This window comes from Amblyraja radiata, chromosome 24, assembly GCF_010909765.2.
Source record: "Amblyraja radiata isolate CabotCenter1 chromosome 24, sAmbRad1.1.pri, whole genome shotgun sequence".
Classification (NCBI taxonomy): domain Eukaryota; kingdom Metazoa; phylum Chordata; class Chondrichthyes; order Rajiformes; family Rajidae; genus Amblyraja; species Amblyraja radiata.
The window spans coordinates 27,367,336-27,392,744 of record NC_045979.1 but is presented as its reverse complement, the minus strand read 5'-3'; the positions used below and the strand labels follow the sequence as shown (position 1 = coordinate 27,392,744).

Genomic DNA, 25,409 nt, shown 5'->3' with positions numbered 1-25,409 from the left:
TTACTTTATGATTGCATCAATGTGCTGGGTCCAGGACTGTCTTCAGAGTTATGTGGACCCAGGAATTTGAAGCTTTTGACTCTCTCCACCACTGTCCCATCGATGAAGACAGGCCTGTGGACCAGGTATATCATCAGGTCCAGACCCTTTCCGAGGGCCAAATGATGTGAATATTATTTCCGCCTGGTTACAATAATACAAAATTGGGATGTACTTCATTCAATAGGTGGTTTTGATGGTCTTGGACTATCAGTGGATGTTACATGGTCAACTGGATGGTCAGTGGATGTTACAGTGACATCTTGTCAATTTGCAAACAAAATCTCTTTAATGGCATAATGTAGAAACAAAGAACTGCAGATGCTGGTTAATGCATAAAAGAACACAAAGTGCTGCAGTAATTCAGCTTCTTTGGAGAACATGGATGGGTGACATTTCTTGTTGAGAAGAAGTCTGAAGAAGGGTATCCACCTGAAACAGCACCTATCCATGTTCTCTAGAGATGCTGCCTGACCTTCTGAGTTACTCCAGCACTTTGTGTCCTCTTTAATGGCTTCTTGCTGTAAACATGCAGTTTGCATACTTGGAGACAATGGTGCCTTATTACTGTGGGGAGGTCACATATTAATGCATTTTTTTCAAGAATTATGCTTGTTTGAACTTAATAATATTTATTCTGCATTGTTTGTACACAATGCATGTCCATGAATTGGGCGTTCATAATGCAGGGAGGTCTATATTCTGAGTGTAACAAAATAATTTCAGTATTCCCAACGCACCAAAGGAAGCGACAAGGTTATTGTTGTTAGTGATTCATTACTGAATTACTGAAAAAATAATGTACAACAAATCTTTGAAAATTGTAATAATTTGTTATTTTCACTTTGGAAATAATTGTTGTGAAAGTATTTTGATGTTTCTAAAATTTCCTCAGTGTGGAAATTTCCATCATGTGGAAAATTATCACTATCTTAGAACTTTTTTATTTCAAGCCTTGTACTTTATCATTTTTATTCCATGTTAAAATCATAGTTATATTCTTGCTTGTACCTATATTAGATGAAACAGAAAGAGATGAAACACGGCGACTTTATGGTGAAAATGCTGAAAATATTGAGGTAGGTATTACTTCAAAATGAGTTGAATAGCAATGGAACGTGGGATATTCTGGTGCTTTATAACAAGTGCTTTTAAACAAGATATCAAATATTCTTCCTCATCTTTGCAGAGTTGGAGAACCACTCAAACTTGGTTTTCTCTTTATTTCTTGCATCTCCTCTATTTAATCTGGCTCCATGTCCTCCAGAGATGCTGCCTGCCCGCTGAGTTACTCAATATTTTGTGTTATTTCTCTGTCGTTTTACTGGGTTTACACCACACAATGGAATTTTTCTTTTCATTCTCCAACAATGGATTTTTAAAAAAGAGATACAACTTGGAAACAGGCCTTTCGGCCCACCAAGTCACGGCGACCCACGATCACCTCATGCACTAGCACCATCCTACACACTCGGGACAATTTACAATTACGCTGAAGTCAATTAAACTACAAACCTGTATGTCTTTGGAGTGTGGGAGGAAACTGGAACACCCGGAGAAAACCCTTGCGCTCTCAGGGAGAACATACAAACTCCATACAGACAACATCTGTAATCAGGATCGAACCCGGGTCTCAGGAACTCTAAGGCAGCAACTATGTGCTACTATGCCGCCCTATTATTCTGTTCCCTTATTTTGGTGTCACTGTTCTCTTTCCTCTGCATCTCAACGGAGCCTTCCACGCTCAATAAGTTATGAATGAGATTTGTTTTTACGTGCACATGTAATCTGATATGGTTGTATATAGTTTAGTAAAACAGGAGTAGGAATGTTTTGCCAAACTAATGGAATCATGACTGAAAGTTTATTAATGACTCTACTTGTTTTCTCTTAGACAATTCTTAGTTTGAGAATGATTTGCTTCCACTCAGGATTTATGAGTTCTGAGGTAGCTAATGAAGCTCTGTGTAGGAAATGTAGTTTATTTCTCTGAAAGAGCAAGGAAAGGCTGACAAAACAGGCAGATGGCGAAATTGTGAGGTGGTCCACTCTTTCTGTTGCTTCAAAAGAGCTTCTGTATATGCTCAATACATGGCCATGAGATATTCAATATCATCCTAATGATCTTTCGCTTCTCTGAGAAATCCTGGCCCAGAGGTGTCAAGGAGTCAGTGGGAATTTTGTGTTTTTTCAAGGAAGCTTTTAACACATGCTTAAATCTTTTCATAAGATCATTTGATAGGATCAGAATTGGGCCATTCGGCCCTTCTAGTCTACTCCACCATTCAATCATGGCTGATCTATCTCTCCTAACCACATTGAATAGTGCTTGAATAACAGTCTTGCTGACAACATCAGCAAGACCAAGGAGCTGATTGTTGACTTCAGGAAGGAAAAGCTGAGGATCCATGAATCTGCCTTCATTTACTTAACGGCAGAGGAGAGAGTCAATAGTTTCAAGTTCCTTGGCTTGAATATCTCTGAGAACTGTCCTGTCTCTGAGACCCCTTCCACCCCTGCAACGGACTGTTCCAGCTGCTACGGTCAGGCAAACGCCTCCGTTGCCATGCTGTGAGAACGGAGAGGTTGAGAAGGAGTTTCTTCCCAGAGGCCATTCGGACTGTAAACTCCTATCTCACCAGGGACTAACTTTACTGATCCTTTTTCCTTCCGCCCACAATATTTAATATGTAAAAGAATATGTGATTCTGTTTGTAGTTTGTTTGGTTGTTTGTTTGTTTGTTTGTCTTTTTGCACAAAGTCCGCGAGCATTGCCACTTTTCATTTCACTGCACATCTCGTATGTGTATGTGACGAATAAACTTGACTTGACTTGACTTGTATATCCTCCAGACCCGACGTCGGACTTCCATCACCCCGGCGAGCGGGCCTGAACATCGGGCTACCCGTAGCGGCGACAGCGGGGGGCTCGGGAGCCCCTCGACCATGGGAGGACAACAGAGGAGGATGACTGCATTTTGGAGCCTTCCCTCACAGTGGAAGGCTCCACAGACATCCCCACACGTTGATCCCGCTGTGTGGGGATGTCTGTGTTAAAGTATCGTGTTCTGTGCTCTATTATTCGTATGGTGGTATGGCGACCACACATTTCACTGTACCAATTGGTACAGGTGACAAATAAATGTATCTTGTTTCTTGTATATGGATGTACGCTCCCTTCTCTCTCCTCTCTTTGTGCCATTCCACAGGTCATATGTTTGCAAGAATGTGGTTTTGTGCAGCGTGTTTCTATAAAGGAACCTTGTTTATTAGCTATTCAGCTTGTAGGTTGACTCAAAACTCAACAGTTAGTTAAAATTGTTCTGAGAGATATATGTTTTTCTAGTGTTTCCTGTGTTTTGATTGATAGAGGGTCATTAACTTAAGCTGACAGGATCAGTTGGTCTCTCATTTTTCATTTCACTGAATTTAAGTCAACAATAGACAGAGTAAAATCAAAAGAGAACAAATTGATCATGTCAGATTTCTGTTAAAACACAAGCATCTCCTTGATTATCTCCTAGTTGTTGCAAATGGAACTTGTAATTGGTTAGTAAAATTCTATTCTACATAATTGACATTAAATATAAGATTTGCTACTGTCATTTTGAACCTGAATTATATGACAATTGCGTCTGAGTTTGATACACTATTTACATATACCAAAGCAAAAGCTTTGGATAAAGCTATAACAAATAGTTTTGCTTATATTTTGATAGTATAGAGTTCATTTATATTATTTACAGTTTCCTATTTGTAATTCTACTGTAGCGAATAATAATGGCTTTTGAAGAAATTCGCATTCAGGCTGAAAATACAAGATTAGAAATTATATTTAAGCGTAAGTATCTATCATTATTAAATGCTAATATTATTAATAAATATATATTTTTCATGCATAACTATTATTATCCAAATAATGCACACAGGTCAGGTAAGACAATTGACCTGTCAGATCAAATATTGTACTTTGTTTATTATTATCAATTTTATTTGTTTCCATAATCTTGTATGAGTTTGCCTCACTCTCTCCTCAGACCCACTGAAATTCTATGCTCTTAGGTTGTCTAATCCTAAACTGTGGAAGTTGGCTCCTTCAACATCTTCTCCTTTCTTTTCCATACTCTTAACTTGTTCCTTAAAACATCATTTTGAGATAAAAAGAAAAGCGGAAAGTGAGGTTTGGAATATGGGAAGTTAATATTTTATTGACAGCGAGCAATTGTAGCCAAAGATGAATTTCTATCATCAGGTCTGTCCGAAATGTGAAACGACATATTTTGAAGGAGATATGAAGAAGGGTAATATGAATTAAATTAGATAATTTGAAAGTTAAGGGGTTGTATGGGAGGGGTTCAGTAATAGAGTGACCTTAGAGCAATACAAGATTGATAATGCAAAATTGGGTTGTTAATATTTGGTGTTTGGATACCATCAGTTCCCTTAAACTTCCAAACTGGGACATGTAAAACACATTTATAGGATGAATTATGCTGGATCCCATCTTGATGAGGGCATTGCTGCATAATCTCTGATCACCAACCACAACAAGCAATATAAGCAGACCATAATGTCAATAAACAATTTGGAATGCAATGGGGTTTTTTGGGGGAGGTCTGGAAGCAAGAAAAAACTAGGACAAATTGGGGCTGGCAACAATTGACCTCGGGCAGGCAGGTTCCTTAATAGGCTGATTGTTGGCTAGGGACAATGTGGGATATGTTGTTGTGAACTATGGAGTTGGTTAACTGACTTTTAATGGGGGAAGAGGAGTGAATCTAGGTGGGGGGGATTGAATGTGAGGTGCTGTTCCTCCAATTTGCATGTGGCCTCACTCTGGAAATGAAGGAGGCCCAAAACAGAGAGATTAGTACGGGAATGGGAAGTGGAGGTGAAATGCTTCGCAATCGGGAGATCCAGTAGGCCTTGGCCGACTCTCTAACGGCACTATACACTTATCAGATCTCTCTCTTATCAAAAATATTATCTTTGCTACACTCATTCCTCTTGCTACTTTCTCCGGAACTTCAAATTACTTTTATTTTAATCTCTCGAATTCTGACGAACGGTCTCTGACCTGAAAATATTAACTCTGTTTTTCTTTCCATAGATTCTGCGTGATTTGATCAAATAGCACGGAAACAGGAGTTTTTTTGTCAACTTGCCCATGCCAACCAAGATGCCCTACCTACTCTAGTTTCACTTGCCCACATTTATCCCACATCCCTCTAAATCTTTTCTATCCATGTACCTGTCCAAATGTTTTTAGAATATTCGTACCTGTCTCAACCATCTTCCCTGGCAGCTTGTTCTGTACACACCACACTCTGTGAAAAGGTTGACAGCTCAGGTTCTTTTTCAATCTTTCACCTCTCATCTTAAACCTTTGTTTTCTGGTTCTTGATACTCCTACTCTGGGTAAAAGACAGTGCATTCACCCCACATTCATGATTTTATACACCACAAAGATCACCCCTCAGTCTCCTGCACTCCAATGAATAAAGTATGAGCCTGCCCAATTTCTCCCGATAGCCCAGGCCTTCAATTCCTATCAACATCCTTGTAAACCTTCTCTGCACTCTTTCCAGCTTAATGACATCCTTCGTATTGCAGGGTGCACAAAACTGAATACTACTAAAGCAGCCTCACCATTGCATTATTTTGCCATTATTACCACGTGTCACAACTTCACTTTAATGCGACCATCCATTTCAAGCTAGATGATATTGTCTGAGTGTTTAGGCTAATATTTCTTGTATTCCTTTTCTAAGAAATCAAGTGACATGATCCTGTTTTGTTGCAGTAAAGGAAGAAATTGAACAAAGAGAACAGCTTAAGAATAAATATCAACAGCAACTGAATGATAAAGAGAATGAGGTATTTTACTATGCACAATAAACTTTAAAAGGAATTTGTTTCTATCCACAACTTAAGAAGAAAGCTTGATTTGGATTACATTGAGTACATTTTATGATTTGAAGTCTAATAAATCAGAATGATTTATCATGGAGTGAGAATTGGGAAAACTCAGGGAATGTGTCTTGAATCCACTCTGGTGATCACCCATTCAATTTAATTAATAACTGGTAACTAATAACTCTTCCGAAACGGTCACCTCAAAGTCCCTTAAATCATTAAATTCCACATGCTACGATATTCAGTCCACCAAAATGAGTACTCTTCCTGATCTTTAGACTATTGTTTATGATGAAAGTTTATATTAGTGTAGAATTGTTTCTTTTTTTGTTGTTTTGTTTAGTGCCTCCTTATATACCTTGTGTTAACCTTTTCTTGCAATTTTGTATTTTATATATATATATATATATTCCAATAGAGATTTACCTCATGATCTCGAACATTTGATCATTATTTCCCGAATTTTTAATTAAAATAGTTCACAAATCTGAGATTTTTTAAAGCGCTAACGAGTTGATGACATCACAATGGCTCTGCTCTTCGCGGCCAGCTGCGCAGAGTTTTCAAATTCGCAGCCTGCTGGGCACTGTTTTCCACGAGCTGCGAGTTACGTTAAACCCCCCCACCCCACAGACTCTCAGTGAGATTTGTCGCCTCCTGCTCAGAGTTGACTCGCACTTGGCCGAGGGCATCCCCCCACTCCCCCTCTCCCTCCCCCCTCCCTCTCCTCTCTCCCTCTCCCCCCTCCTCTCCCCTCCTCTCCCCCACTCTCCCCTCCTCTCCCCCATTCCCCCTCTCTCTCCCCCCACTCTCTCTCCCCCCACTCTCCCTCCCCCCTCTCCCCTTCTAATGGTGACATTTTTACATATTCTGATGGAGATTTATGCCATGATGCCAAAAATCGCCTCATCTGAAAATATGATGCATAATTTCCAGAGTTATTTATGAAAATGTTCACGTGTGTAGAAACGCGGAACAAATAACTGCTTTTTCCCTGTGCTTAGCCCTGCTCGCAACATTGTTGCCATCCAAGTACACTGAGTTCTGCTCGCCCTAGCAAGTGCAAATGCATTTTTTTTTAAAGTTTAAAAATGAGGGAGGCTGAATAAGGCAAAATGAGCAGGCCCTGCGCAGTTGTCGGCTATGGGTGAGTGCTGGAATAAAGGGGAACTGCTTGCGTTGGGGGACCAGGCCTCCCGTGTGACAGGGCCCAGTTGGTCTAGTAATAACTAAAGGAGTTAATGCCCACTGTAGTAAGTAATAGTAAATGACAGCTCATCATGTTATGTTGTGTTATCAGGTTGTATTATGAGAGCTGAAAGCCTTCAATGATACACAGTATCTTAGTATTATATCCTGATGAGCCATAGTGCAGTAAAATGCAATGACATCAAGTCGCAACTCATGTAAAAAAAAATGGGTTTTATAAAAGCAGCTCATGTTTCACTCACTTCCTTCAACACTTGTTTAACAAGTATTAGAGAAGAAGTTAAATATTAATTAGCTTTAATATTTGTCTAGCGACTTCATTTTGTGCTGTCATATTGTAGATTCTCTTTTCATTATTTTCTCCAGGCACTCTGTTAGTTCAGTTTTATTAAAGTCATGATTGGCTGGAAATACATTTGAGCCTTTGAGTGGAACCAATTCTTACCTGTTTCTATGGCCACTTAAACAGAGTTTGTCTTTTTGGGTGGTATTTTGGCAGTGCTCTGAGAAGCCTGTTGTAAGTAATCTAGGTCTCAGAAGCTTATGGGGGAATAGGGATCACTGATGCTATGTAGATCATGAGTCTTGTGTTAGGTGTGAGGTCAAGATCTTCTGACATTCTTTTCCTCAATTGACAAATGTCTTTCTTGGGAAAATAATGGTGAAATTCATCATTGATGGATTTCTTCACCAAGAGATAGTTCCAAAGATCTGTGGTTCATGTTTCCCATCATTAACCTTTATTGTTGGAGGGCAGCTTGGAAGAGGATTTTGGTCATGTGGGTGTTGAATGTAAGACCCATCCTCCTACATGCTTTGGTTAATGAGCTTGTGAGCATGTACAAACATGAGAATTATGTGCACATTCCAAGTTAGCTACTGAGCTTCAGCTGATCTTGGTACTGATATGTTGTTGTGCCATTGACTTTCTATGTGGCAGAGAGAAAGAAAACACCTGTGTAGTTACCACAGTTAGATTTACCATATCATTAATACCTAAATCATAACGTACACACATCAGGTTTCTACCAGGCTTAAGCTGGAGAAGTGTGCTCACTTTTGTGTAAAGATTCAGAGGTTTTCTTTTTGAAGAAAGTTCTCTTTTTGAGGAAGCACGTTTTCTCACAGAGAGAGGTGAGTCTGTGGAATTCTCTGCCTCAGAGGGTGGTGGAGGCAGGTTCCCTGGATGCTTTCCAGAGAGAGCTAGATAGGGCTCTTAAAAATAGCAGAGTCAGGGGATATGGGGAGAAGGCAGGAACAGGGTACTGATTGGGGATGATCAGCCATGATCACATTGAATGGTGGTGCTGGCTCGAATGGCCAAATGGCCTACTCCTGCGCCAATTGTCTATTGTCTATCTATTGACTATTAAAGTAATTAAATTGTGCATTTTTCTGCCAGAAACCATCAGATGTTCAATGCAGCAGCCTCAAAGTTGGGCATGTTCAGCACTGTTTGTCTCAGTTTGCTCATAGTTTTTAACAGTTTTGAATTTAGACTGAAACTGATATGGAAGCTATGTTCTGTCATGTAGCAAGCGTTCACTTGGGCTCATACAGAGGCTTGTATTATCAGTGCATTTATTCTCCATTTCTCAATTGCAGGTCTATCTCATCCATTGAAATATAAACAATGTCAGTGTCGAAACTAGTGGCAATAGATATAAACAAAGGTGATAGTCTTGGTTCGTTTCCATCTTGACGCATCTCTTCATTAGTAGAAAGGTCTCATTGTTGGTATTTGAAGTGGTAAAGGTACAAGGTTGAATTTTGCATAAAGAAGACTATAAATTGCAGGCTGAGATGGAAGTAATATGAGGAAAAGTGAATTGGGCAAGTATCCTAATACAATAAGTATCCTAATAACAGTTTATAACTGTTCATTCCAAGGTACAGCAATTCCAACAGCAGTATAAACAAAAAGATACTGAACTTCATGAAACATGGATTAATCTGCAGGAGTCCAAAACTAAAAATGATCGGCTAGAGGAAGCAAATAGTAAGCAACTTTACATATTTTGATCAATCTAAAATTAATTTCTGAATTAATTCTGTTTATGCAATGAATAAGCTAAAGAAATAAGAGACGCAATTGGAATTCTGTAAATCTATGAAATTCAGAGTTTAGAGGAATTACAGTGCATTCAGAATATTCAGACCCCTTCACTTTTTCCGCATTTAGTAACGTTACAGCCTTATTTTAAAATTGATTAGATTATTTTTTTTATCATCGATCTACACACAATACTTCATAATATAAAAGTGAAAACAGGCGTTTAGAAATTTTAGCAAATTACAAAGAAATAACTGAAATATCATATTTACATAAGTATTCAGACCCTTTCCTATGATACTCAAAATTGAGCTTCGGTGCATCCTGATTCCATTGATTATCCTTGAGATGTTTCTACAACTTGATTGGAGTCAACAAGTGATAAATTAAATTGATTGTACATGTTTTGGAAAAGCACACACCTGTCTCTATAAGGTCCCGCAGTTGACAGTGCATGTCAGAGCAAAACCAAGCCATGAAAATGAAGGAATTGTCCGTAGACTTCCGGGTCAGGATTGTGTTGCGACACAGATCTAGGGAAGGGTATAAAACAATTTCTGCAGCATTGCTGGTCCCGAAGAGCACAGTGGCCTCTGACATTCTTAAATAGAAGAACTTTAAAACCACCAGGACTCTTCATAGACCTGGCTGCCCGGCCAAACAGCAATTGGGGGAGAAGGGCCTTGGTCAGGGAGGTGACCAAGAACCCCAATGGTCAGAGCTCAGGAGTTCTTCTGTGGAGATGGGAGAAACTTCCAGAAGGACAATTATATCTGCAGCACTCCACCAAACAGGTCTTTATGGTAGAGTGGTCGGACGGAACCACTCCTCAGTAAAAGGCACATGACAGCCCACTTGGAGTTTGCCAAAAAGCACCTAAACAAGATTCTCTGGTCTAATGAAACCAAGGTTGAATTCTTTGGCCTGAACGCCAAGTGTCACTTCTGGAGGAAACCAGTCAGTGCTCATCACCTGGCCTATACCATACCTATGGTGAAGCATGGTGGTGGTGGCAGCATCATGCTGTGGGGATGTTTTTCAGTGGCAGGAACTGGGAGACTGGTCAGGATCGAAGGGAAAGATGAACGGAGCAAAGTACAGAGATAGATCCTTGATGAAAACCTGCTCTAGGGCGTTCTGGACCTCAGACTGGGGCAGAGGTTCACCTTCCAACGGGACAAACTCCCTAAGCACACAGCCAAGATAACGCAGGTGTGGCTTCATGACAAGTCTGTGAATGTCCTTGAGTGGCCCAGCCAGAGCCTGGACTTTAACTCGATCGAATATCTCTGGAGGGACCTGAAAATTGCTGTTCATCGACGCCCCCCATCCAATCCAACGTGACAGAGCTTGAGAGGATCTGCAGAGAAGAATGGGAGAAATTACCCAAATGCAGGTGTGCCATACTTGTAGCGTCATACCCGAGAAGACTTGAGGCTGTAATCGCTTCCAAAGGTGCCTCAACAAAGTACTGGGTAAAGGGTCTGAATACTTATGTAAATGTGATACTTCAGTTATTTTTTTTTAATTACTTTGCAAAAATGTCTAAACACTTGTTTTCGCTTTTTTATTATGGGGTCTTGTGCGTAGATAAAACATGAATTTAATCCATTTTAGAATAAGGCTGTAACGTAACAGAATGTGGAAAACGTGAAGGGGTCTGAATACTTTCTGAATGCACTGTATATAATTTTGCTATTCTAGTGATAATTGACATATCCTAACAAAAGAAACACAAACAAATGAAGCAGTGATCTCCTTTACATTGGAGAAACCAAATGCAGATTGGGTTATTGCTTTATGGGACGGCCATATTTGGAGTAGAGTGTACTTCTGGTTGGCCTGCTATACGAGGGGTGTCATTAAGCGAGAAAAGGTGCAGAGAAGATTTATGAGAGTGTTGCTGGAACTGAAAGATTTGAGTTATATGGAGAGGATGGATAAGCACAAGCACGAGGGACTTGTTTGGTTAGGCAACTTGGATGAATTGGGGGTGAAGGTCTTGTTTCCATGCTGTACTGCTCTTTGATTCTATGACTATGTTCAGTCCACAGATATCAGTGATATCTGGATGACTGCAGTTTAATTTCCATCTAACTCCCGAACTGACCTAATTGTTTGTGACCTCAAATGCCGCTAAAACCCATGCCCAAGGTATATCTGAGGAACAACACCCCAGGGCACATTACAGCCTCCTTAAATCAATATCCAATTCTCCAACTTTAAGTAACTCACTCTTTGTTTCAGTCTGTATGAGAAGAGGGTATTTCTGCCAAGCAACCATCTGTAATTTTGGCTCACTTTTTTCTCTCTATAAATGACAATATAATTAACTTGTCAGTTATACTGCACCTCATACTACAATAGTACAAGCCAAGATGCGTAGTGCACCCCTTATACAAAGTCCCTAGTAATTCAGTGCTGAGATACGGTTGTGGCTAGGATTGTACTAAGGTTGATGGGAAGAAGCTGCTTTGAACCTAGCGGTAATGGTTCTCAGGCTCCTGTACCTTCTTCCCGATGGTAGCCACATGATGAGTCTATGGCCAGGCTGCTATAGGTCTTTGCTGATATTAGCTACCCTCGAGGCAATGTTTCATGTAGATTTCTTTGATAGTGGGGAGCTGAATATCTGTAATGGAGCAAGCAATATCCACCACTTTCTGCAGCCTCTTATGTTATTGGCATTCGAGTTATCCAACCAGGCCATGCAAATCAGTCAATATCTGCTCTTAAGACAGTGGAATTGATTGTAGACTTTAGGAGAGCTCCCCCTCCCCTCATCCCACTCACCATCAACAACACCACAGTCACATCTGTGGCGTATTTTAAGTTCCTGGGAACCATCATCTCCGAGGACCTTAAGTGGGGGGCTACCATCGACTCCACAGTCAAAAAGGCACAACAGAGGATGTACTTCCTGCGGCAGCTGAGGAAGCACAATCTGCCACAGGCAGGTCCAATTCTACACGGCCTTCGTACAGTCTGTTCTCACCTTCTCCATCATGGTCTGGTTTGGCTCAGCCACCAAGCACGACACCTGGAGGCTGCAGCGAATCGTCCAATCAGCAGAGAAGGTTATTGGCTGCAACCTTCTCTCCATTAATGAACGCAAGGGCCAGGAAGCGAGCGGGCAAGATCATCTCTGACCCCTCTCACCCAGGCAACAAATTATTTGAATCACTTCCCTCTGGAGGTCAAAAGGTCAAAGGTCAAAAACTTTATTTGCCATTTGTGCTTACACACATAGGAACTCTTGTGCGGCTATTCAGAGAGTCAAGTTAAGTTAAAAATTAAAATTAAAAATTAAAAAAAAAAAATTTAAATTTAAAAAGACACACAGAAGACACATAGAGCATTGTAACTTGCACAAACACTATATCAGGACATCAGTTCATTTTGTTGTGTTTTGGCCAAGAGTCTCACTGTTGCAGGGAAGAAGCTCTTAAAAAAGCGTGTTCTATTTGTGGCGATACTGTCCGCTCGTCTGTGCCTGAGGTTGTATGTGCAGTTTTTGTGTTTGAGCAGGGAGTGAGCTGGATGTAGTGTGTCTCTAATGATTCTCCCTGCTCTTTTTTGACAGCGCTGTGTGTAGATTGTGTCCATGGAGGGGAGTTCAGTTCTGATGATCCTCTCTGCAGTCTTTATGACTCTTTGCAGAGCCTTCCGCTCTGTCTGTGTGGTGTTTCCATACCACACCGTGATGCCTGTGGCGAGGATGCTCTCTACCAGTCCTTTGTAGACCTGGGTGAGAGGGCGACAGTGCAGACCAGCTTTTCTGAGCAGCCTGATGAAGTACAGTCTCTGCTGGGCTTTTTTCACTGTGGCTGCAGTGTTCAAAGTCCAGTTCAGATCTGATGTTATTTGTAGTCCCAGGTATCTGTAACTGTCAGCCCTCTCCACCACAGTCCCCTTGATGATGAGGGGCTGCAGGGGGGGGTGGATTTTTTCTGAAGTCCATTATTATTTCTTTTGTCTTGTCTGTGTTGAGGCTTAGGTCGTTCACCTCACCATAGGCAAGAATGTCGTTCACCAGACTCCTGTAGCCCGACTCGTCCCCCCCCCTTGATGAGGCCCAGGATGGTGGTATCATCCGCATACTTAATAATGATGGTGTTTTCCTGGGTGGAGACACAGTCGTGTGTGTACAGGGTGAAAAGTTTGGGACGACTCCAGACTGTCAAAGCTGCCACAGCTAGACATAAAAACAGTTTTTATCCACGAGTAGTTGCTTTACACAACAGCCAAAAATCTGTAGCCTCCCTTTGATCTGGTATTTTATTGGTTCACATGCTTGATCAATGGTGTTTTATCATTAATGTTTTATTATTATTATTAATGTTTAGTGTTTTTTGAGTCATTCGTAACTGTGACTATGTCATGTTGTTACTTGTGGGCGGAGCACCAAGGCAAATTCCATGTATGTGAATACTTGGCCAATAAACTTACTTACTTAAACTTACTTACTTATATGATCTCTGCTGTACTCTTGCAGAAATTTGAGAATATTCAGCACCATGCCAAATCTCCTCAAACTTCTAAGATAGAAATTCATACTTGTAGAAAGATATTTATGAAATGTAATTTTATATTGTCATAGTTTTTATTCATTTTTCATTTATCAAATTACTTTAAAAGGACACCTCAGTGAAAACGTTCAAGAGTTGAATGTCAAGGAAAGAAACTTGACAACAGAATTAGACAAAACAAAGGACTTGTTAAGCAAAAGAGAGGTATGAATTATTACTATCAATATAGAAAGATTGCTTGCAAAGTTGTGTTATGTAACTGGGGAAATGGTTTTCAGCTAAATATCATCAAGGGACGTCTAAGATTGAACTGAATCTACACAGGGAAGAACCCAGATCTTCCTTTGTAAAGCGGAGTTCACTGACTACATCAAGTTGCTGTTTTGATAATGAAAGCCAGCTTTAAAATGTGCTTCTAGAGTTTGGGTCATCTAGGTATTATAGCCTTACTCAGGAACATATTTATGAGTTGATTTTGAAATTACAAATAGATACATTTGATAAAATTAAGAATGACTGGGAAAGAGAACTCTAAATTTCTCTTAGAGAAATGGGAGAGGATTCTTCAATTAGTTAATACTTCTTCAATGTGTGCAAGACACGCTTTGATACAATTCAAGGTGGTTTCCAGAGTTCATATGTCAAAAGATAAGTTAGCTTGTTTTATGGTCATATAAATCCTACCTGTGATAGATGTAACTCTGAAGTGGCCTCACTGACCCATATGTTTTGGTCCTGCCCACTTTTGGAAAAATATTGGAAATAAATCTTTGATACTATTTCTGTAGTTTTAGGTATTGATTTACAACCTCATCCTATTACTGCAATTTTTGGGCTACCAATGTTAGATTCTATTCATTTGTCCCGTTCCGCCCATCGGCTGATTGCTTTTACCACATTCATTGCCAGAAGATCTATTTTATTTAAATGGAAAGACTCTAACCCTCCGACCACACTCCATTGGTACTCTGAAACGATATCATGTTTAAATTTAGAAAAAATCAGGAGTGACATTGTTGAACCCTTGGTTAAATTTGACAGGACTTGGGGAAGATTTATTCAACATTTTCACACAACATAAATTGTCCCCTCTCCAACCGTTATAAAAATTATTTTACCTTTATACGGTGGAACGGACTTGACGACAAACAGGAACTTAAATTGTTGAAATTCTTTGCAGCCCAGATTCTGTTTTGCTTTTTTTTTCTAGTTTGTTTTTTCCTTTCTCTTTTTTTCTTTTTTTTCTTTTTATCTTTTTGGTTTTTTTTATATATGTTTTCTTTTAAACATTTAACTATATTTACATGGAGACCGGGAGGTCTATATTCAATGTGTATTTTGACATTGGACTCATATTTAGGTTATACCTATTATTAATGTAATCCTGATCCCTATGTATCAATATCATTGTTATGTTTATGTTTATTCTTTTTGTTGTTATTTTTGTTTTTGAAAAAAAAGCTAATAAAAAGATTTTAAAAGTAGAAAGGAATATACTTGAGAGAGTGGATTTTAACAGCATCCTTTTTTAATTGTTATTTTAAAGACATATTAATAGATTTTATTTAATTCACTTTCACATGGTGGGATTCATCTCACAGTGTGTAGTATCATAATCAACAGATAATGCAACCTAATTTTTAGTATTTTGTTAAGTTATTAGAATAGACTTTGTGTAAATATTTTCCTATCTGCATAGACAGTAGTCTAGCTGTTGCTGCTCGCAGCCTCCATATCAATACACCCATACTGCATTATGTCAGCAGATCACAAAAAAAGCAAATGCCATTGCACGCCACTTGTTTTACTTGATCCAGTTCATCAGAGGCCGTACCCAATGTGCAGATGAGATTTTTGTCCGAGTCCATGTTTCTCTCTTCCAGCTCATCAATTACCACCGTATTTTTCCCATACAAGAGGTACAACATCTGTACTCTTATCTCTTCCATTCCCACCATCCAGGGCTCAAACGCTATGAGGTGAAGTAGATATTTACTTGTACTTCTTCCAATTTTGTGCACTACACTTAGTACACGCAAGGTGTTCTTCCCTAGATTGATGAGATGGAGATTTTGCATCCTTTTGTTTTACAGAATTCCACTTTTCATTTGGCATGAATGGTCCTGAGTTTCCAGTAGCTTATCCCTTTAAATATCCATCCCTTTCCCACTCTTACCTTGTCATCTTTGGGCTCACACTGTTCCAACAAAGCTTAATGTAAGCTCAAAGAACAGCATCCCAACGTGTATTTAATGCTAACCAGTTTTGATGAAAGATCATCAACCTGTAATGTTAACCTGTAATTTTTAATTCTTCAAAAATAATACATGATTTCCTAAATATTCCTATCATTCTTTTTTTTTTTGTTTTTCCTAACATTGGACTGTTCTGTATCTCATAATTCCAACATTGCATCTTTTTCCTCCTCTACCTTAATTTAACTCCCTCAATTTACATAACCTGCCGACAGACCAGCTGCAATAAACAAGCCTTCATTGCACTCTCCCAGTAAGCATTACATCCGTCTACTTTATACATACTCTCAGAGTCTCTTTGGTTCTCACTACTCTTTCCCATCTCTACAATTTAAAATGTTGATTTCTGTCTTTGTTTTAGTTCTGATGCGACATCATCATTAGTGTTAATTGCGGATTTCCCTCTATTCCTCAAGCTTATATTAGACTTTAGTGGAGTCGTAAAGGCTAAAAATGCAGAGGTCAGAGTGGGACTGGGATGGAGAATTAAAGTGTTGGATGCTGCCTAACCTGCTGAGTATTTCCAGCATTTCCTTTTTTATTTCAGCTTTCTAGTTTCTACAGATACTTGGTTTTCAATAAAGGACCATACGTTTAAATCATTATGCACCATTCCTTGACTACATGTGTAGAATTTTAGACATTTGATCAAGAATAAATCTGTACCGCTATCCTATAATATAATGGCTGATTGTCAACTGTGCCTGCTTTCCTGCCTAAACCCATAAAACTTTATCCTAAAACATATCTCAAGACATAAAAGCCTTGTCCTGAATGCTATAAATAACCTGAGCATCTAGACCCCTTGAGGATAGAGAATCCAAAATACCCACAACCCAGAAAAAACCAGATTCTCCTAATTTTAATCCTCAATGGTTAACCTTTCATCAACACTGTCCAGGTACAAAAAAAAACAGCTTTCCGACCTATTTTGATAGTTACTCTTGGAATTGTTTATTTTTCACTAAAATCAATATGCATCCTTCAGTACTGCAATGAGTGTACCCAGATCCCCAATCTCTCATTTCCTTTGTGCTAGGAATCAATGTAAGGAAAAATACTGTACCAAGGCAAGTAATATAATTATCCTTAGTTACAGTGACTACAACTGCACATGGATTGTAATTAGCCAATATATTGGGGGGGGGGGGGGGGGGGGGGGGGGGGAATCCTTTGGTACCCTACTATTAATGACAGCCTGTTATTTCATCTATTGGGACAATGGATACAAAATATTTGTTCACTATTTCAGCCATTTCCCTTATTCTCCTTGATAATTTATCTTACCACTGTTTTTAAAGAGTTAGTATTTACTTTTGCTGCACGTTTGCTTGTTATATATTTATGTAACTCTTATTATATTTTATATTTTTGATGGTTCACTGGCATTTTTTAGCTTCCCTTTTTTTCTACATTTTTTGATCATGGTACTCTGTGCCAGGACCCTGTGCCATGAATTACCCAACTCATCCACGTGCCTAATATCCTATCACTTGACCTGAATACATGCCTTTGCAGTTAGTCCAAGACCAACTTCACAATCAGTCTGCGAATGGGTCTCGACCCAAAACGTCACCCATTCCTTCTCACCAGAGATGCTACCTGTTCCACTGAGTTACTCCATCATTTTGTGTCTATCTTCAGTGTAATCCAGCATCTGCAGTTCCTTCCTTCACAATCATCCTGTTGCCTTTAATCCTTAATTAGGAACCTGACTCCCCCACGCCTCCACCACAAGGAACAAATGTCTTGTGTTTGAAAGAAAATGGACACCAGTCACTTCACCATCATTAAACAAAATTATCATTGTTTTTTTGCATTACCTCAAACTTGTTTGTTCACTTACTACTGTATATCTAAATTGTTACTGAACATAAGGTGTGGTTATTGCCATCTGTGATCAAACTCTAGCTAATTCATCTTGTCTGATGAATCACAATATCTACAGATCAGAGTCCAGCTCAGTAATTCTTCACCAAATTTCTTCAAGGTGAAGACATTTGCTATAAAATAGATCAAGGTTCAAAATGTATTTGTCACATGCACCAATTAACCTACAGTGAAATGAATTGTAGCCATACAATTAAAAAGAACACACAATACACAATAGAATTAACATAAACATCCACCACAACATTCTTCACTGTGATGGAAGGCAATACAGTTCAGTCAGTCTTCCTACGCTGAAGATTTCATTGTTTTTTTAAGTTTAATGAACTATTGAATTATATTTAATTGTAATTTACAATGAAATTCACATTACTTACTTGACCGATTAAATCTCTTTGCCCTGAACAGATTTCTCAAAAGTCTCTTGAAGAAGAATTAGGAAATTTAAAGACGGTTATCATTCAGGTTACTAAAGAAAAGGAAAGCAAAATTGAAGAATTTGATAAAGTTGCATCAAGTAGTGCATTAGAAATTGATGAACTTAGAAAAATAGTAAAACATTTGGAAGAATCTTTCAGAACAGAACAGCAAAGGTAACAAAAAATATTCAAAACTACATCATATTTTTCTACTAAGTAGATGCCTAAGGTGCAAAATATACAAGAAATGTATGTTGCTGATTGAAAGTAGTAAATTATTTCATAAAAGTCATTATTTACTATTTGATAGATATCAAACTTGTCTACCAAATATACATTTGTCTACATCAAAAAATAATATCTGAAGTGTGAGGTTATGGATAGGCTTAATAATATATTTGCTATAAACTCAAGTGTCTCAGTATTTTTTCAACAGATCAAAGCAGGTCCAAGAAACTTTACAGATTTCTTCTTCAGAGTTGGAAAAAAGGACTACAATACTAGGTGATTATAAAATATCTGAAATATTTACTTGGGTGGATTGAAAATATTTATTGCCCCTTAAACATTTGGTCTGGTTATTCGGAACAGTTATTTCCTATATACACTGCAATTGTCTCGGTAACCAGCTGGAATTGTAGTCAATATAAATTCTCTATTTGATGGGAATTTCATTCAGATTCTAATTGTTGTAGATTAGCACCTATATTAACATGTTTAAATGACATGTTTAAAGTAACATCCAGTAATTTATCATCAGATGAATATGGTTAAAGTTAAGGTTGTACCTGCCAGCATCATATATGATAAGCACATGTAGAAGAAACATAGAAAAATTGATGCAGGTGTAGGCCATTCGGCCCATTGGAGTCAGCACCGTCATTCAATATGATAATCTAAAATCAGTACCCCGTTCCTGTTTTCTCCCTATATCCCTTGATTCCTTTAGCCCTAAGAGCTAAATCTAACTCCCTCTTGAAAACATCCAGTGAATTGGCCTCCACAGCCTTCTGTGGCAGAGAATTCCACAGATTCACAACTCTCTGGGTGAAAACATTTTCCTCAATCAGTCATAAATGGCCTACCCTTTATTCTAAAACTGTGACCCCTGGTTCTGGACTCCCCCAACATCTGAAATGTTTTTCCTGCATATAGCCTGTCCAATCCTTTCAGAATGTCATATGTTTCTATAAGATCTCCTCTCATCCTTCTAAATTCCAATGAATACAAGCCCAGTTGCCCCATTCTTTCATTATATATCAGTCCCACCATCCCGAGAATTAACCTGGTGAACATACACTGCCCTCAACAGCAATAATGTCCTTCCTGAAATTAGGAGACCAAAATTGCACACAATACTCCAGGTGCGGTCTCCCCAGGGCCCTGTACCACTGCAGTAGGACCTCCTTGCTCCTAAACTCAAATCCTCTCGCAATGCAGGCCAACATGTCATTAGCTAACTTCACTGCCTGCTGTACCTGCATGCTTACTTTTGGTGACTGATGTACAAGCGCACCTAGGTCTCGTTGCACCTCCCCTTTTCCTAATCTGACACCATTCAGATAATAATCTGCCTTCCTGTTCTTGCCACCAAAGTGGATAACCTCACATTATACTGCATCTGTCATGCATCTGCCCGCTGACCCAACCTATCCAGGTCTCCCTGCAACCTTATAGCATCCTCCTCGCAGCTTACACTACCACCCAGCTTTGTGTCATCCGCAAACTTGGAGATGTCACATTTAATTCCCTCGTCTAAATCGTTAATATATATTGTAAATAACTGGGATCCTAGCACCGAGTCTTGCGGCACCCCACTAGTCACTGCCTGCCGTTATGAAAAGGACCCGTTAATTTCTACTCTTTGCTTCCTGTCTGCCAACCAGCTCTCTATCCATGTCAATACCCTACCCTACCCCCAATACCGTGTTCTAATTTTGCACACTAATCTCTTGTGTGGGACCTTGTCAAAGGCTTTTTGAAAGTCCAGATACGCCTCATCCACTGGCTCTATCGATTCTACTTGTTACATCCTGGAAACATTCCAGAAGATTAGTCAAGCATGATTTCCCCTTCATTAATCCATGCTGACTTTGACCGATCCTGTCACTGCTTTCCAAATCCACTGCTATAACATCTTTAATAATTGACTCAAGCATCTTCCCAACTACCGATGTAAGGCTAACTGGTTTGTAATTCCCCATTTTCTCTTTCCCTCCTTTCTTAAAAAGTGGAGTTACATTGGCTACCCTCCAGTCCACAGGAACTAGTCCAGAGTCGAGAGATTATTGGAAAATGATCACCAATGCATCCATGATGCAGTAAGCTCTAGAACTGAAATGTACAGTATAAAGCACAAATCCAACAGAACTTGGAATTAGAATTTTGTGAATTTCCTGTCATATATTTGTTGAAACCTTCTGACTCGCTGAACACCTATGTGCAAAGAGATACATAGAGGTCTACAGGCTGTGTCTTGTAGAATTTAGTTATTACTAGACTAAGTGGGACCCGTTGGGTCCCATGTTCACACGGGAGGGCTGGTCCCCCAGCGCAATATTGCACCTCTCCACCAATTCCAATATTGGTGGCCAGTGGGAGGGGCGGGGGGCTTTCTGGAGTGCTAGTATGAGTGTTGTGGGCTGAAGGGACTGGTTTCCGGAGGGCTAGTATGAACATTAGGCTAAATGGATTCTTGGGGTGGCAGCTCAGTCACCCAAGCCTGATGTGCTGGCAGTTCACTCACAGTTGGTGGCCTGGCAGTTGACTCACAGCTATTCCTTGAAATTCCATTTCATGCAGGGTGCAAGACCACCAAATTCAAATGCAGTTTCCTACCATTTCAAGCAGGGTGCAAGGCCACCAAATTCAATTGCAGTTTCTTACTACTTCAAGCAGGGTGCAAGGCCACCAAATTCAAGTGCAGTTTCCTACCACTTCAAGCAGGGTGCAAATCCACCGAATTCAAGTGCAGTTTCATACCATTTCAAGCAGGGTGCAAGGCCAACAAATTCAAGTAGTTTCATACCATTTCTAGCAGGGTGCAAGGCCACCACATTCAAATGCAGTTTCATTCCATTTCATGCAGGGTGCAAGTCTACCAAATTCACATTAAGGGCACTCAAGGTCAGTAAAACCACACTCACAGTTTAGTAGACATGTGTTCAGTGTTATTCACAGCTCAGACTGAGAGACGTGACTCTCTCGCTCCCCCATCTTGCAGAGACTGACTGAGGCACTTCAGGAGAGAGAATCTCAACATTTTTTAACCACTAATAACTTTTATTTCTCATCGATGGGAAAAATCCTCTTGTCCTGCGCAGCGGAGGGGGACTCCGAGTAAGATGGCCAAAAATCACAGCCGTAAGTGGCAGCGTTTTTCTAAAATCAATATACAGAACAACAGGAAGTGGTCAAGATCAGACTTTTAGTAATATAGATAATTAGGTATTTTAAATTCCGAAGTTTTCTCCTTCAAGTTAACTTTCAATAGTATTCTTGATGCTTTAATTTCTGCCTTGCTTTGTTTCAGTTCACTACATCTGTGGTGCACTCATGGTGAATAATATTCTTGGATAAAATAGGTTGATTTCTTGGATAAAATAGGTTAATTTCTACACCCAAATGCAAAACTCACTAAGGGCATTTCATTCAGTTTTTTAATGACCATTTGATTTGAAAAGAGAAAATTAAAATGAGAGGATGATGCTTAAAGAAGCACCTAATCAAGTTGCACTTCAGAAGAAAAGTAGTCACAATGTTGTCTATATCCTATTATGGTTCATGCTGATGATATCCACACCAGGACGGTCAACGATTATAATAATAATAATAAATTTTATTTATTGGGCGCCTTTCAGACATCTCAAGGACACCTTACATAGGTTAACAGGAAATATAAACATAATCAGAATAAAATAAATAATAAAGACATCGCAGAAACACAAATTAAAAACAGAATTCAGTCCAAAAATCAAAATCAAAAACACAATGTGAAGAGAGAGCAGCGGCAGCTAAAGCGCGCCAGCGTCCACTCTCCCTTCACAGCAGCCATCTTGGACAAAGACTAACAGGATTACCTTACAGACAAAAAAATCATCCCCCCACAATGGACACCACTGTGGGGGAAGGCACAATGTCCAGTCCCTATCCCAAGTTCACCCCAAAGTCAGGCCTATTGAGGCCACCGCAATTGCCTCTATGGAGGCCCGATGTTCCTGGCCGTTCTCACCGGGTGGTGTTGCCCCGTCGTCGGGAGAGTCCTCTCAGCGGCTGGGCCACCTGGAACGGCCGCTATCTAGCTGGAGACCGCGGCTTCCGAAGCCGACAAGGCCGCGCCGGTTTGGAGCTCCCAGGCTCCCGATGTTGAAATCGGCGCCGCCCACATCATCAGTTATTAATGCAATTAACTTTGTGCCACCTCCTAATTTTGAAGCTGTTAATATCTGCATTGTCCGCTCCTGATCCCAAACATATTTTTGGACTTTTTGGGGGAACTGGATGCTTCTAGCAAGGTCAGCATTTATTGCCCATTCTTAAAAGTCCCTGTGAACGGATTGTTTCCTGACCACACCAGTCCCTCTATGGTAGATATGCCCACGGTGCTGTTAGAGATTTCCAGAATTTAGGATCAGTGACAATGAAAGACCAGCAGTATATTTCCAGGTCAGGATGGTTTGTAATTTAGAGCCTGTGGAATCAGGTGATTTGTACTTCAGGAAAAGGTGATTTTGTCATTCCCAATGCGGCATTTAGGAGGCTTGTATGCAAGTTAATTACTTTGATGAAGGTGCAAAACTGAAAAATCCTGTAAAAGTAAAAAAAATCTTGATTGTTAAATTAATTATTTTTAAATAATTAAAGCCTTTTAGATTTTGATAGGAAATTGCAATTAAAAATCTATTGAACTTTTGCAGGGGAATTGGAACAGCTTAAAATTGAACATGAATTGAAGATTAATCAACTCACAGAGATTTTGGTAATCTTTAAAATAAACTTACAACATTTTTCTATTTGCAAATATATAAAACAAGTAAAGCTATCAATTTTGCAAGGTGTTTGATTTCCAAGTCTAATCTATATCTTGTGTAATTTGGATGTGTTTTGATTATTTTTATAGGAAAACAACACAAAAAGTAAAGAAAAAATAGAGGAAGAACTAGCAAGTGAAAAGTTAGAAAGGATAAAATACTTTGAAGAATTGAAAATGGAAAAGAAAATGCAGAATGACTTACAAGTTAGTTTCTATTTCTATATCTATGTCTTTACACATAAGAATTTGAAATGCCAGAATATCTAATAGATTTTTTGTCATGGAATAAAAGACAAGAATAGATCAGACCTAAATATAAATAAATTAGATTAACAAAAACAATAAAAAGGTATTGTTAAGTGCTTGCGAATTGCTTGACGATGGCTGTGCAACTGATAGAGAGATCATTTCGCGAGGAGAATAAATTTGAAAAGTGAATTATTTACTGTTAACTCTGATAAAAAATTTTAAACAGCACGAGGTACAAGTGACCATAAGCACGTAAAGTGACTATAATTATTCATCTCCAAACTTTACTGCACTTGCTGTTTTAATGCTAGCTTTGGCAATTATGCTAATTACGATAAATATTCACCTCCTAGAAGAGTAAGAGCAATACAAATACCTGCAGGCATACAGCTATGAGACAAATCATGTGTTTTTACCATTAAAGAGCTCAACAAAATAATATTTTCATCTTTCAGTAAAATTGCTGTTCCTATTGAATAACAAATCATCTTGGATATTTGGATGTTAATCTTAAGCAATTGAAAATTGTCAATTGAATTTCCATAATTTTATAGCATATGGTTTCTAAATCCTGTTACTTTCTGGAAATACATGAACATAGAATTGGACTATGGACTGATTATCTGATATGTGCATGTATTCACAAGACTGGAAGTAATTGAAAATGCTGGAAGATGTGTACAAACATTGCAATAAATTTATTAATCGGTGATTCTTATGTCACAGGATGCACTCAAAATTGCAGTGTAATCTCGTTATTTTACAGCCTGTACTAATTGCATGGTTATTGCCTTAGCAGGTAATCATGGAGCCCATTTTTTATGAAGCTTGCACCAATGAAAAATAGCTGATGCTGGTTGAAGCTCAGACTTTGCTATTCAGAGGGAAGGTGATCTGTGCTTGCAATTGGTGGTGGAACCTATTCCACCAGTTTGGGAAGAATGCTGCATGCTATCACAGCCCATGGGTAGAGCAGGCACCATAATATTCAGATATGATTTGGAATGCTTTGATTGGTGCAATGAGAGATTGAGTAGACCTGGGACTTCTCCAGGCACACATATAATCAGCAGTGAGAGGTCATAATCAAAATTAATACTGGAATGAAGCCCAAGGACATGGAATTAGTGCAGCAAACCATTGAAGGACATTGCGATTCATAGCCTATGGTCCAGCCAGGTTGAGCAAGAGAGATGCCTTGACCTCATCTGGGTCGTTGCAATGGGCGATATTAATGTTGTGCTCATAGTTGATCAAGAAGAGCCTCCAGCGCTCGCCTATGTCTGTATCAAAGACTAGTTGGGCTGGCTTTCGGCACGGGTGAGCCATCGGGGCAAAAGATCAAATCAATAAAACACAAATAAAACCCAATAAACGGACAGTGGGTAGTTTCCAGCTTTCTGACACCATGTAAACAAGTGTACAGACACTGTCTGGTGTTTAAGTCAGCTTTAATCATCAGTCATAATGGCACAGTACAATACATGTTAGTTCCACTCTATCACTAGTGCGACTACGTAATATAGGACGCGAGTGTTAATATGAAGTGTTCAATAAGGTGGAGTTAGTGGTAGTACAATACTCTGATTGGTTCACATGCAATAACCAATCTACACCAAGCATACCAGTTTCCTCCCACATGTTGGTTGGAAAGTTAGCTGGCTTTTGTAAATTACCCCTAATGTACGTGGGTGTTAGAATCAAGGAGGAGTTGAGGAAATGTGAGTGAAAACTGATTATTGGGGGAAATGTGTGAAATAGGAGGGTGAATACGGAGGCTGGTGGGGTAGAAAGGGTGGACCAAAGGAATGTTGTTCT

General features: G+C 39.3%; 1 protein-coding gene across 1 annotated transcript in view; it reads left to right on the top strand.

Moving 5' to 3' along the window:
• LOC116986619 (synaptonemal complex protein 1-like) overlaps positions 1 to 25,409 on the top strand; it is a 73,608-nt gene that overhangs the window by 21,512 nt on the left and 26,687 nt on the right. The window contains exons 6-14 of the mRNA XM_033042198.1: positions 1,060 to 1,118; positions 3,811 to 3,880; positions 5,843 to 5,916; positions 9,055 to 9,163; positions 13,856 to 13,950; positions 18,300 to 18,484; positions 18,747 to 18,814; positions 23,227 to 23,288; positions 23,430 to 23,546. Coding sequence (XP_032898089.1) covers positions 1,060 to 1,118; positions 3,811 to 3,880; positions 5,843 to 5,916; positions 9,055 to 9,163; positions 13,856 to 13,950; positions 18,300 to 18,484; positions 18,747 to 18,814; positions 23,227 to 23,288; positions 23,430 to 23,546 — 839 coding nt within the window. The remainder of the gene's footprint in view (positions 1 to 1,059; positions 1,119 to 3,810; positions 3,881 to 5,842; positions 5,917 to 9,054; positions 9,164 to 13,855; positions 13,951 to 18,299; positions 18,485 to 18,746; positions 18,815 to 23,226; positions 23,289 to 23,429; positions 23,547 to 25,409) is intronic.